The sequence below is a fragment of the Eumetopias jubatus genome, unplaced genomic scaffold, assembly GCF_037043125.1.
Source record: "Eumetopias jubatus isolate StellerSeaLion01/CBP00866 unplaced genomic scaffold, mEumJub1_p1.0 scaffold_7, whole genome shotgun sequence".
Classification (NCBI taxonomy): Eukaryota; Metazoa; Chordata; class Mammalia; order Carnivora; family Otariidae; genus Eumetopias; species Eumetopias jubatus.
The window spans coordinates 130,560,657-130,572,889 of record NW_028274813.1 but is presented as its reverse complement, the minus strand read 5'-3'; the positions used below and the strand labels follow the sequence as shown (position 1 = coordinate 130,572,889).

Sequence of the window (12,233 nt, the reverse complement as noted above, 5' to 3'; positions counted from 1 at the left end):
GCACAAACCCCATACACCCACAGGTTCTAGGAGGCTGGAAGTCCATTAAGCTGGTGGCATCTCATTTGGCATTTCCATTTTTTTTTTTTCATTTTATTCCAGAAGGTTTGTCTGAAAGTGTAATGACAACAAAAGCAGCAGATTTGAGAGATTCTCCCAGGAGAAGAAAAAGGACAGATGTACACAGACATATAGCTGAAAACATTGCCAGCAACAGCTGGGAAACTGACAGGCTCTGAAGTGGGTGACCACCCCACAGAGCGCAAAGGAACAGCAATTTTACTTGATTTACTTTTGACTTCCTAGACTACCTTTTATCTACCTTTTATACACCAAGGGGCAGGCTCTTGCGATCTTCCCTCACATCAAATGACAGGCCTCCTCTAGGTACGCTTTTTACAATATTTCAGTAATTCCTTATATTTTACCCCCTTTTATCCTCACTGATTAAGATGTTTAAAAAGTGATATCCTTTATAAATCACACAAACATTACTATGCCGGACACTCCATAGTACTAAAAACAAAACAAAACAAAACAAAACAAAACAAAAACGGTTTGACTCAACCAGAACAGCGCTATCTGCTCACAATATTAAGACCCCCTTTCATGAGCTTCCCTGAGCACACTCACCTTGTCATCTTCATCATCCCCCTCCTCTAAGTCGGTGCTCTCCTGAAAGGGAAAGCCACCATTTGTTAATATACCATCCCCTGAAATTACTAAATGCAAATTAAACCCATATACACTTTTTACATTTTTTCTACATAATTGAAGCACTAGTGGTTTTTAAACACATTATAACTTCTTAAAAAATAATGCTTTTAAAGTTCAGGGACACTGTGGCAAGAGTATAAGAAATATGCATAATCTACATAAAACTTCACTATAAAGCTATCAGGCGAGTGCCCTTTGAAGGCATCCAGCTTTAAAAATGCATTGCCAGGCTTTACTTTCTGTAAACAGTTTGTTCTTATTCTGACAAATGAGCCAACTGCTATGTTAAGGCTGAGAACACCATACTTGGTTTGTGCTAGGCTCATTGTTATAATGACTGCTCTTTTCCTTTGGGGCCATTACTGAAACATTAGACAGTAGGAAATGCATTAGTCTGAATATAATCAATCTCAAGAATAAGTTACAGGTTTCTGTACATTATTATTGTTTTCCCTGGGATTCGGGGAGGGGGTTGGAGGCAGGTAAGAGAAGCCAACTCAGGTTCTGATAGCCACCAACAGGCACCTGGCTTTAGTTTGGGGACCAAAGCACCACCAGGTGCTGTGAACAGGCTTGTTCAGATTGGTTTAGAAATCGTGACTTTTTACCAGGTAACTTTTGATTGTATCACTGCAATAATTAAAAGCCAACACGGTCCGGTGGGGGGAGGTCCATAGCTCAGACAGAATGCTGAATATTAGAAAACCAGAGTCTGTTTACAGCCTGAATGCTTACCTCTCTGCTCAACCACCTTGCAAAGGTCAGGCATGCTGTTTAGATGCCATCTTTCCAGTAGTAAACAGAATTGTCAATATCATGTTCTTAAAGAAAGAGTAACTCTGAAGTATCCAGAGAGTACTCTGCTACACTCCATAAAACCACTGAGCAGTTACCAAGCAATTTCTCCAAGACTGGTACTCCATTACCTCCCAGAATTCCCATGAGCTGCAGCTAGCACTGTGTGGGACATTCCACGGATGCTGGAGAACTCACCTATTCACCGTTGGCAGCACACATGAAAGCAAATGGGTAAAAACACATAATAAAAACACGTTATGGGAGGAAGAACATTGTAATTAGGAGTTAGAAGCCCAGCTTGGGACACTGTTCAAGCACATCCTGCTGTGTGACCTTGGGAAAATCACCTTGCTACTCTGGGCCTTACTTTCCTCAAGCATAAAATAGAAATGGTAATTCTTGCCTCCTTCATGGTTGTGTTATCAAGATTAAAATAGGTAATGAATTTGAAAGTGTACTGTAAATTAAAAAGATTTTATACATACAAACATTTATAAGCACATTCACTTAAGTACTCTTTTTATTTTTTTTAATTTTATTATGTTATGTTAGTCACCATGCAATACATCATTAGTTTTTGATGTAGTGATCCATGATTTGTTGTTTGAGTATAACACCCAGTGCTCCATGCAGTATGTGCCCTCTTTAATACCAATCACCAGGTTAACCCAACCTCCCATCCCCCTCCCCTCTAGAACCCTCAGTTTGTTTCTCAGAGCCCACAGTCTCTCATGGTTCATCTCTCCCTCCAATTCCCCCCCGCTTCATTTTACCCTTCCTTCTCCTAACATCCTCCATGCTATTAAGTATTCTTATGTACCCACATATACATGTATATATACCTGCCTACAAATGCATACATACCATGTATATAGCAGGAAAACTAAAATCTGACTGAAAATTGTAAAAATGTGAGTTGACAGCATTTTTTACTAAACATGTTTCTCCGTGAAAAGTTCCCTCATCCGTATCTGTGTGTAACTTAGTCCTTAAACAATCCTGTACTTTAAAGTTATTTACTTATTAGTTGGTTCTAGCATTGTTAGGTCCCTCATTATTGATATATGTCCATGCCTACTCCATTAAACAATCAAATATCAAACAGAATAAAATTTTGAATTTGCTTGAGGTTTTTACTCCCTGCCAAAAGACTCATTTTCTCTACTTCCCTTCTACCCCCAAATGATACCAGAACATCCGTTTAATATCCATTATTTCAGAGATTTAAAAAAAAAATAATAGCATTGTATGGAAAAATGGGTGAAGATCATTAGCTTTGGAGTCTTGAGAAACCCAATGTGAAGGTCCTCTAGTATCAAGTCTCAGAATCTTAGATTTTTGTTCTAAAAATCTGTTTCTTGAATCTGGAGGTCCAAGATAATGCCATAAAGCAAGTCTACAAATACAAGTTCTTGTTCACCCAGACCAGGAAAAGATCCTCTGGGCTAAGTGGAATAGGAGAAGCTGAGTCAGACAGTAAGCATGATAAGTAGATGCTAGGGGATGTCTTGCTTTTGCTTCCTTCAAGACCACGGGAAGCTTGAGATTTTCAGGACTTGGGCACCCAAAAATTGAGCTGTCCATGCCCACCCACTCTCTGATTTCCCTGGGAGCTGGCAAGCCTCTGAAGGCTTTAGGCGAGAAGTGAACACTGCACAGGATGTCTGGGTGGAGAGGCCTAAGGCAGCCTCCCAGACGCTTTCCATGCCCTGAAGGAGCTCAAGGAGATGCCAAAGGCTTTTTTCAGTGGTTGAGAACGTTATACATAGGAACCTTACAGATAACCAGATGGGCACCGAAATATGCTGCCACCATGATAAAGATGACCAAGCACCATAGGGCCCTCCTCATGCTAAGAATGTAGGCCAAGGCTCAGAACATAACATAGATGGATGACTCCGAGTTATAACCCAATAAAAGATCCCCACTATCACATAAATGTATGTGTAATGTTGCTCTCCTCAAGTCTCAAATCAAGTGGACTTGGGTCATGATTTGGTGGTGGTTGGTTGTTGTTAACACATTTTTTTTCCTCTGGTCAAATGTCACAATTACTGGAATCTTAGCTCACCTGGCTGTCCTGGATGCTGCCAACCTTCCCTTTTGTGGGTGTGATGAAATTGTAGATGAAGAGTAGCAACAATGCCAGGGGGATCATGTACAGTTCAAAATTCCAGACAGTGACTAAAAATACCTGAGTGGAAGACAAGACAAAATCGTTGCTTGGAAAATCAGTAGGGGAGTAATCTTAAAATCCTTCGTATTGACTTAAGGAAATTAAATCTAGGACACTCTATAGCAGCTTTTAGGAACAGTTGCAGACAGGTTCACACACACACACACACACACACACACACACACACACACACACACACAACCAGTTTTAGAATCGGCAGTAGAATGAGGAAGATACAGAAATGAGTAGACCAGTCACATACCTGAAAATCCCATTACCCCATCAACTGTATTCATTTTTCTGCCCTGAGATTTACCAGAATTTAGGAAAGTAGTATGGAAAAAATCCAAGGTCTCAGAGTCAGGCCAGAGACCAAATTTTGCCAATAGTAAGGTTTACTGGAACTGTAGAGAGTGATTACTTTTCAAATTGGCTGCCAATGTTTAAAAATCCAAATAGTTCAGATAAAAACGTCAGATAGCCAAAGTCTCTTTAAAAATCTTAAAATTTTCCAATTTTGAGGCTGGATGGTCACAGGGAAATGATGGAAGGCCTACATAAGACGAGGTACTTGCTTTACCTGCCCAATTGCTGTCAGCCTCTGGATTTGTGACCCTGTCCTACAGAAGGACAAGCAAGAGCTTGGGTTTGAATCCAAGTATCTATGTGACAATGGTCATAGGAGACATAAATAAGACATGGCCCTACCTCCAAGGAATAAGCAAATTAGGACAAATAAGAAAACAACCCATGATAACTACAACATGAGGCAAGAGTGAAATCATGGGGAAATGATTTCAAAACCTGAGCCTCACTGTCTTTTCCAATTCACAGGTGGTCCAGAGGATGAAAAAAAGATGATCTGTGGTTATTGGCTGCTAGTGCTTGTAAGTGCTTGAAAAAGTCACTTGTTTACATCAACCTAGAAGAGGCAACTTATTGCATCTTAAATACTGAATCTCCCCCTTTCTCAAAGCAATACTGTTTTACTTATTACTAAAAACATTTTATACCATGCTGAAGTTTTACTTTTGTAGATATTATATGTATTTCCTGCTTTTTTGTTTGCTATTCTAAATTTAATCATTTCTCCCATTATATATTTCAAGCAGATAAATAAAATCTAATAATTTGTACATATTAATTTTTTTAAATTTGTACCTTTACTGAATTTTCTTACTACTTCATATAGCCTTTCATTTCACTTTTGGGGGGTTTCTAAGAATATAGTCATACAATTTACAAATAAAGAACTGCTCCTGTTTCCTCTCGTCTAGTATCTATAACTTAATTTCTAATATGTATACTTACTTTCATTACTACTAACTAAACAATTTTAAATAAAAATGTTGAGAGGGATATTGTCTAGCTCCTGAATTTTACAAAAATGCTTCTATTGTTTTACAGTTAAGCATGATGTTGACTTTTAGGTTGAGCTATATAAATCATTTTGTATTAAGAATATGCAAATAAACCTTTTTAAGAAAACTAGAAAGTTTACATATAAGCATTTTATTATTCTTAATATTTTAAAAATATTTATGAATCCTCTTTATGAAAATATTTGAAAAATATTTTTATCAATTTTAACAAGGATTTATTTATTTTTTTAAGATTTTATTTATTTATTTTGACAGAGAGAGACACAGCGAGAGAGGGAACACAAGCAGGGGGGTGGGAGAGGGAGAAGCAGGCTTCCTGCTGAGCAGCAAGCCTGACATGGGTCTCGATCCCAGGACCCTGGGATCATGACCTGAGTCAAAGGCAGACGCTTAACGACTGAGCCGCCCAGGCGCCCTAGGATTTATTTAATTCTTATTATTTCTTTAAAATCAAGAATGGAAGAGGGTGAATGATTAACTAATTGTTCTTTCACTATTTTCTGAAATAGGGAGAGTTTTTTCCTTCTCATTTTAGAACCTCAACATGGTATATCGTATTTATAATTCCCTAATATTGAAGTGAATTTGTATTTCTGGAAGAAACGTCCCCTTTAGTGGGCTGTAATGGTCTTATAATGTACTTTGTATTTTATTTGCTAACACGTGAAAAGGTTTTGCATAGACACCCATGTGCTATTGTTTCCTTTTTATATTATTTTCAGGTTCTGGTATCAGGATTATTTTGGTACTATTATTTTGGTACACTCCATTCTTTCTTTCTCTATACTGAGGATAATATTTTCATGTCATATATTCCAAGAATGAAAAAAATAAACATAGACTAATTTAACAAATACCCATGCACCTGCATGCATTAAGACTTGCCAATGTGTGGTCAGTTTTCTTTCCAATTTATGTATTAGTCTTTTTTAAAAATAAAACACTTCAGATAATTGGTTCCCACTGTCAACCTTTCAGCGACTACCCTTAACCTACTCCTCCCATTACCAGAGGCCACCATATCTGAAAACGGATGTGAACCCTTGCATCTGAGGACACCTAAGATTTATTTTAGAAACAACATAAACAGCATCAAAATGTTCCCATAATTCTGTAATTTTTTTATTCAATATATGTTCCATAGATCTGTTGATGGTGTAGGTATAAATCGAGTATATTCATTTTTAGGGGCACCTGGGTGGCTCAGTCAGTGAAGCATCTGCCTTCGGCTGAGATCATGATCCTGGTGTCCTGGGATCAAGCCCCGCATTAGGCTCCCTGCTAAGCGGGGAGCCCGCTTCTCCCTCTCCCTCTTCCCCCACTCATGCTAATAAATAAATAAATCTTGTTAAAGAAGTATATTCATTGTAACTGATATATGGTACTGCATTCAAATGAATGTTCAGTAATTTATCCATTATACTCTCATCATTGAAAACTTAAGATGAAACCATGGTTTTACTTTTTAATGTAGTCAAACATACTCATCTTCAACCTTAGAGTTTGTTCTCTTAATGTTCAATGTTCCACTTAAGGAATCATATTCTACTCTGAGATGATAAAAGTTATTTCATCATGTTTTCTCCTAAAAGATAACTATATATGTGTGTGTTCCTTATTTTTTGTCTCAGGTGTTCTTTTGGTTTACAGTTGGAAACAAGCATCCAATTTGTACTTTTCCCCTACAGATAGCCAACTTTTGCAACTAGATTGTGGTACCAATCCCTGTTTTTGTTCACTGTTTCCATTACCACTTCTGCTACATACCAAATTCCCACATGGGTGTGTTTGTTGTTTATGGGCACTCTAATCCTGTCCATTGATACATATTTCTATTTTACCAAGACCACATCTTTAACTGTAGTATAATAACCAGATGACCTCTGAGTGAGCAAGTCTGTATTATTTCACCTTCAAAATTATCTTGGATAGTTCTTTGCTCTTTACCCTTCTGCATGTATTTTAGAAACAATTTGTAATGTTCCATAAAATTCTTGGTGAAATTTTCACTGGGATAGCCTTGAATGTATATATCAATTTAGAGAGAACTGACATCTTGATATTGGCTTTCCAAATCATAAAGATTATTTATTTCTCCATATATTCAGGACCTTTCTATATCTCAAAATATTTTATTACTTTCATCATACTGATTTTACATTTTTTTATTATTTTTCTGTGTAACAAGAGTTTTGATACTATTATGAATGAGGGCATTTTAAATTTATATACTTTAATTGGTTACTTCTGGGCATGGATTTTTGTATGTTGTTTTCATTATTTCTGACCCCTCTTATTAACTGTAGGAGATTTCAAATCTATCCTTCTGGTGATCTGATGTGTAAAATCATATAAACTGCAAATCATGACAATGCTTTTTTTTTGCCTTCCAATCTAGGTGTTACTTACATGTTCTTTTGGTGCTAAATCTCTACACCTTTTTTTTTATAAGTACAGAATTTTTAAAATGCTTTTTGAATCAATGCATGTTATTATGTTGTTGATTTCCTCCAGGCTATTAATCTGGTGTGCTTTATCGGCTTTATTTACTGTTTTCTAATTTATATTTTCCTATACTTTTCTTTTTAAAGGTTTCTTTTACTTTTATGTCTTGTTTTGCTTTGATATGAACAGAGAAAAGCAGAGAAAATAGTACAGCCATTTCTCTACTAGATAAAGCTAGGTATTTTCTTAATTGTTACCTATTTGTCTTTCCTCATTTTTAAAGTTCTTTTAGGACTGTGTTCTAACTGGTTACTATTCCTTAATGTCTATCTACCAGATAAGTGAAATTTTATTTTTTTATATTGCTAAATATAACTTCAAGTGAAAAGAGGCTGATATGAAACTATTGGGAAAAATTAGGAAATAGAATGTTTTTAATTTATTTTCTTCATCATAAAGCTATTTATAAAATGTCCTTAACAGAATTACTTGTACATCAATTAATATTAGAAGTCTGTTGTTAGATAAACACATTCTTTGCCATAACATTTGCCTCTATCAAGCATAGTTAATACCAGAAAGTGTTTTATAACAAAAATTGAGCAGCATTTAAATATCCATTTAAAGGACTCATAACTTTCAGAGTGAGACACTAGTCCCTTTAGAAATATTTTAAAGGGGTGCCTGGCTGGCTCAGTGGGTAGAGCATGTGACTCTTTATCTCAGAGTTGTGAGTTCAAGCCCCATGCTGGTTGTGGAGCTTACATAAAAACAAAAATTTAAACAAAATGTCTAATTCCTACCTCTGTAATGAAGAATTTCCTAATAAACACCTTCCAGCAAAATAATAATATTAATAATACTAATACCCTGAAAACAAGTTTTAAAAAAAGACCAGTGATAATTGGTAGACTCCGATAGTTGGTAAATAGACCTGAGATTCTGATTCAAGGTTATTAAACTTTGCAGGGGAGTTCAAAGCTTAAAGAAGAAATCAGATCCACATAGGGTCACTGCAATGTTTATGCATTTCTCTCTCAAGAGCAGCTGTAGTCACAATGGTAGTACCAGTTGGTTAAAACTCAAAAGAAAGATTTGCCATCTTTCTGAATGGACGAAACAGGCAAAGAAGCTGGGGACAATCTGGGCCACTAGATGGTATAGAAGTACATTGGAAGGAGAGAGCAAGCAAAGGAAAACCCCAAATTCTGTATGTGAACTCTGTTGCAGTCTCTGCCATAGATGTGGGGCGGACTCAAGGCAGTCTTAACTGGGACCAGAGCTGCTACCCAGAGGAAGTGTGGCAGAATTTACACTTTGAGTTTAATGAAATTAAATGTCTTCTTAATAAAATCAACCTTATTTGAATGAATGTAGGAGAATCTAGGGTCTCCACTGCATAACATTACTAATACCTAAGACACAATTAAAAATCACTTGACATACAAAGAGTCTGGAAAATGTAATCCATTTTCAAGGAAGAGGCAATCAACAGATGACAACTTCAAGGTGAATTATGGTTTTTTTTCTTCCAAGTTTTATTTAAATTCCAGTTAGTTAGCATAGACTATTAGTTTCAGATATACAATTTAGTGATCCAAGCTTCTATACAACAGCCGGTTCTCATCACAAGAAGTGCCCTCCTTAATCCCCATCACCTATTTAACCCATCCCCACACCTACCCCCTGCCCACCTCCCTTCTGGTAACCATCAGTTTGTTCTCTAGAGTTAAGAGTTTGTTTCATGGTTTTCCTCTTTTCCCCCTATGTTCATTTGTTTTATTTCTTAGATTCCACAGGAGTGAAATCACATGGTATTTGTCTTTCTCTGACTTATTTCACTTATAATACTCTCTAGCTCCATCCACATCATTGCAAATGTCAAGATTTCATTCTTTTTGATGACTAATATTCCATTATATATATATACACACACACAATCACTATACACACACACACACATACATACACACATTGTCTTTATCCATTCATCAGTCAATAGACATTTGGGCTCCTTCCATAATTTGGCTATTGTTGAAGGGTGAATTATATGATGGAATTATAAGACAAGAGCTTTAAACCACCTATTAAAATATGCTCAATGAGGTAAAGGAAAATAAACTAATATAATGAATGATAATTAGTGAATATGAGGAAAATATAAAAAATAATAAAAGTTAAAAGTGCCCATCTAAAAAAATATGGTATCTAAAATTTTCAAAAGATTCAGTGGATATGCTCAGTAGCAGAATTAAGAAGAAAAAGTCAGTGAACATAAAGTTATATCAAAAGAAATCTTATCTGGGGCACCTAGGTAGTTCAATTGGTTAAGCATCTGACTCCTGATTTTGGCTCAGGTCATGATCTCAGGGTCACGGGACTGAGCCCAATGTCAGGCTCAGCACTCAGTGTGGAGTCTTCTTGTCCTTCTCCCTCTGCTCCTCCCCCATTCTCTTTCTCTCTCTAATAAATAAATAAATAAAATCTTAAAAATGAAATCTTATCTGAAAGAGAAAAATGTTTGGAAAAAGTGAATGGACTATTTGTGGCCCATGATAATTTCAGAAGTTCTAACATAGGTCTTTGGAATCTCAGAGAAAGAAAGAAGTTAAAACTTATGTAAAGAACTAATGGCTGAACACTTTTTAGAGAAACCCAAGCAGAATACATTTAAGAAAACCAGGCTTAGCATGTGCGTTCCTGGGATTCGCGTTGCGGTAGCCATGGACGCTTTGGATCGAGTTGTAAAGCCCAAAACGAAAAGAACCAAGAGATTCCTTGAGAAGAGAGAACCGAAACTCAGTGAAAATATTAAAAATGCTATGCTGATTAAAGGGGGAAATGCAAATTCCATGGTGACACAAGTACTTAAAGATGTGTATGCACTGAAAAAACCGTATGGAGTTCTGTATAAAAAGAAAAACATTACAAGACCATTTGAGGATCAGACATCATTGGAATTCTTTTCAAAGAAGTCAGATTGTTCTTTATTTATGTTTGGCTCCCATAATAAGAAGCGGCCAAATAATCTAGTAATAGGTCGTATGTATGACTACCATGTGCTGGATATGATTGAGTTGGGTATCGAGAAGTTTGTCTCTCTAAAAGATATTAAGAATAGTAAATGTCCCGAGGGAACAAAACCCATGTTAATATTTGCTGGTGATGATTTTGATGTAACAGAAGACTACAGAAGGCTAAAAAGTCTTCTTATTGATTTCTTCAGAGGCCCCACAGTAACAAATATCCGCCTGGCTGGTTTAGAGTATGTTCTGCACTTCACTGCATTGAATGGGAAGATTTACTTTCGAAGCTATAAGTTGCTGTTGAAGAAATCTGGTTGTAGAACACCAAGGATTGAATTGGAAGAGATAGGGCCCTCATTGGATCTGGTTCTGAGGAGGACACATCTGACATCAGATGATCTTTATAAATTATCTATGAAAATGCCAAAAGCGCTCAAGCCAAAGAAGAAGAAAAATGTCTCCCATGATACTTTTGGTACAACTTATGGAAGGATTCATATGCAGAAGCAAGACCTAAGCAAACTACAAACCAGGAAAATGAAGGGGTTGAAGAAGCAACCTGCAGAAAGGATAACAGAAAACCAAGATAAAAAATCAAAGAGAATTAAAAAAAACTGATGGAACTTAAAAAAAAAAAAAGAAAAGAAAACCAGGCTTAGGCATCTATATTGTAATCACACACACTATATTTTAATCACACAAACATCACACTACAATGTTTGTGACCAGAACTATTTGAATGGACATGGATTTCACATTAGAAACTATGGAGGCAAAGAGACACTGCAATGATTTTAAAGTGTTAAAATGAACTACAATAACAGAAACAAAAATTGTCAACCCAGAATTCTGTACCCAGTGAAAATATCCTTCATGAGTGAAGATGAAGTAAAGATTTAGATAAGAGAAAATTAAAAGAATTTTTTGCCAGTATAAATCCGTATCAATAAATGCTAAAGGAGTTCTTCAAAATGAAGGGTGTCTTTTCTCAACTTGAACTGAAACCTGAACTCAAACTTTAGGAAGAAACAGAGGAGTGCATCAGATGGTGGATACACAGGACAATATTAAAGACTATTTTTTATTTTTTTTAAGATTTTTATTTATTTGAGAGGGAGAGAATGAGAGAGAGAGTGCACTATTTTTTAATTTTATTTTCTCTAGAATCCATACGATTGTTTAAAGCTATGCTTACAGCATTATCCTGGTGGGCTATATAATGTACTTAAATGTAATATATATGAAAACTAAAATATAAAGGACGTAGGATCCCTGGATCCTACCCGGATAAATGGACTTAGATGAACTGCAATGTTTCTATGTTTTAGGTGAAGTGATTCAATAATACTTCTAAATTGACTATCAAAAGTTAAGGGAGATTATACATACACACATGCACCTTAATCCCTAGAACCATCACTGAAAGAATACTGCAGTGAGTTAAAATGGAACATTAAAAGGCACAAAAAAGAGAAACAGGAATAAGGAACACAGTAGACAAATGGAAAATAATAAAATGGTTATCTAAATCCAACAATATCAATAGTTACATTAAATGTTAATACAGGAATAATACTATAAGCATAAAAAAGCAGAGATGAGAATAAAAACTGCAAAATATCCTTCGAAAATTAGGGAAAAGGTAAGGATGTCTGCTCTCACTACTTCTATTCAGCATTAGACTAAATG

The 12,233-nt window shown here is 36.0% G+C and overlaps 1 protein-coding gene and 1 pseudogene across 8 annotated transcripts in view; one reads left to right on the top strand and one right to left on the bottom strand.

The window, feature by feature from the left end:
- Positions 1-12,233, bottom strand: part of MCTP2 (multiple C2 and transmembrane domain containing 2) — a 237,219-nt gene that overhangs the window by 39,558 nt on the left and 185,428 nt on the right. For 7 of the 8 annotated variants that reach the window (XM_088024958.1, XM_088024960.1, XM_028089193.2 and 4 more), the window contains 2 exons: positions 3,587-3,709; positions 634-675 (listed from right to left, as the gene is read on the bottom strand). In XM_088024958.1, coding sequence (XP_087881084.1) covers positions 634-675; positions 3,587-3,709 — 165 coding nt within the window. The remainder of the gene's footprint in view (positions 1-633; positions 676-3,586; positions 3,710-12,233) is intronic. The other variant, XM_088024959.1, reaches the window with a different exon arrangement.
- On the top strand, positions 10,233-11,165 carry LOC114197972 (ribosome production factor 2 homolog pseudogene; annotated as a pseudogene).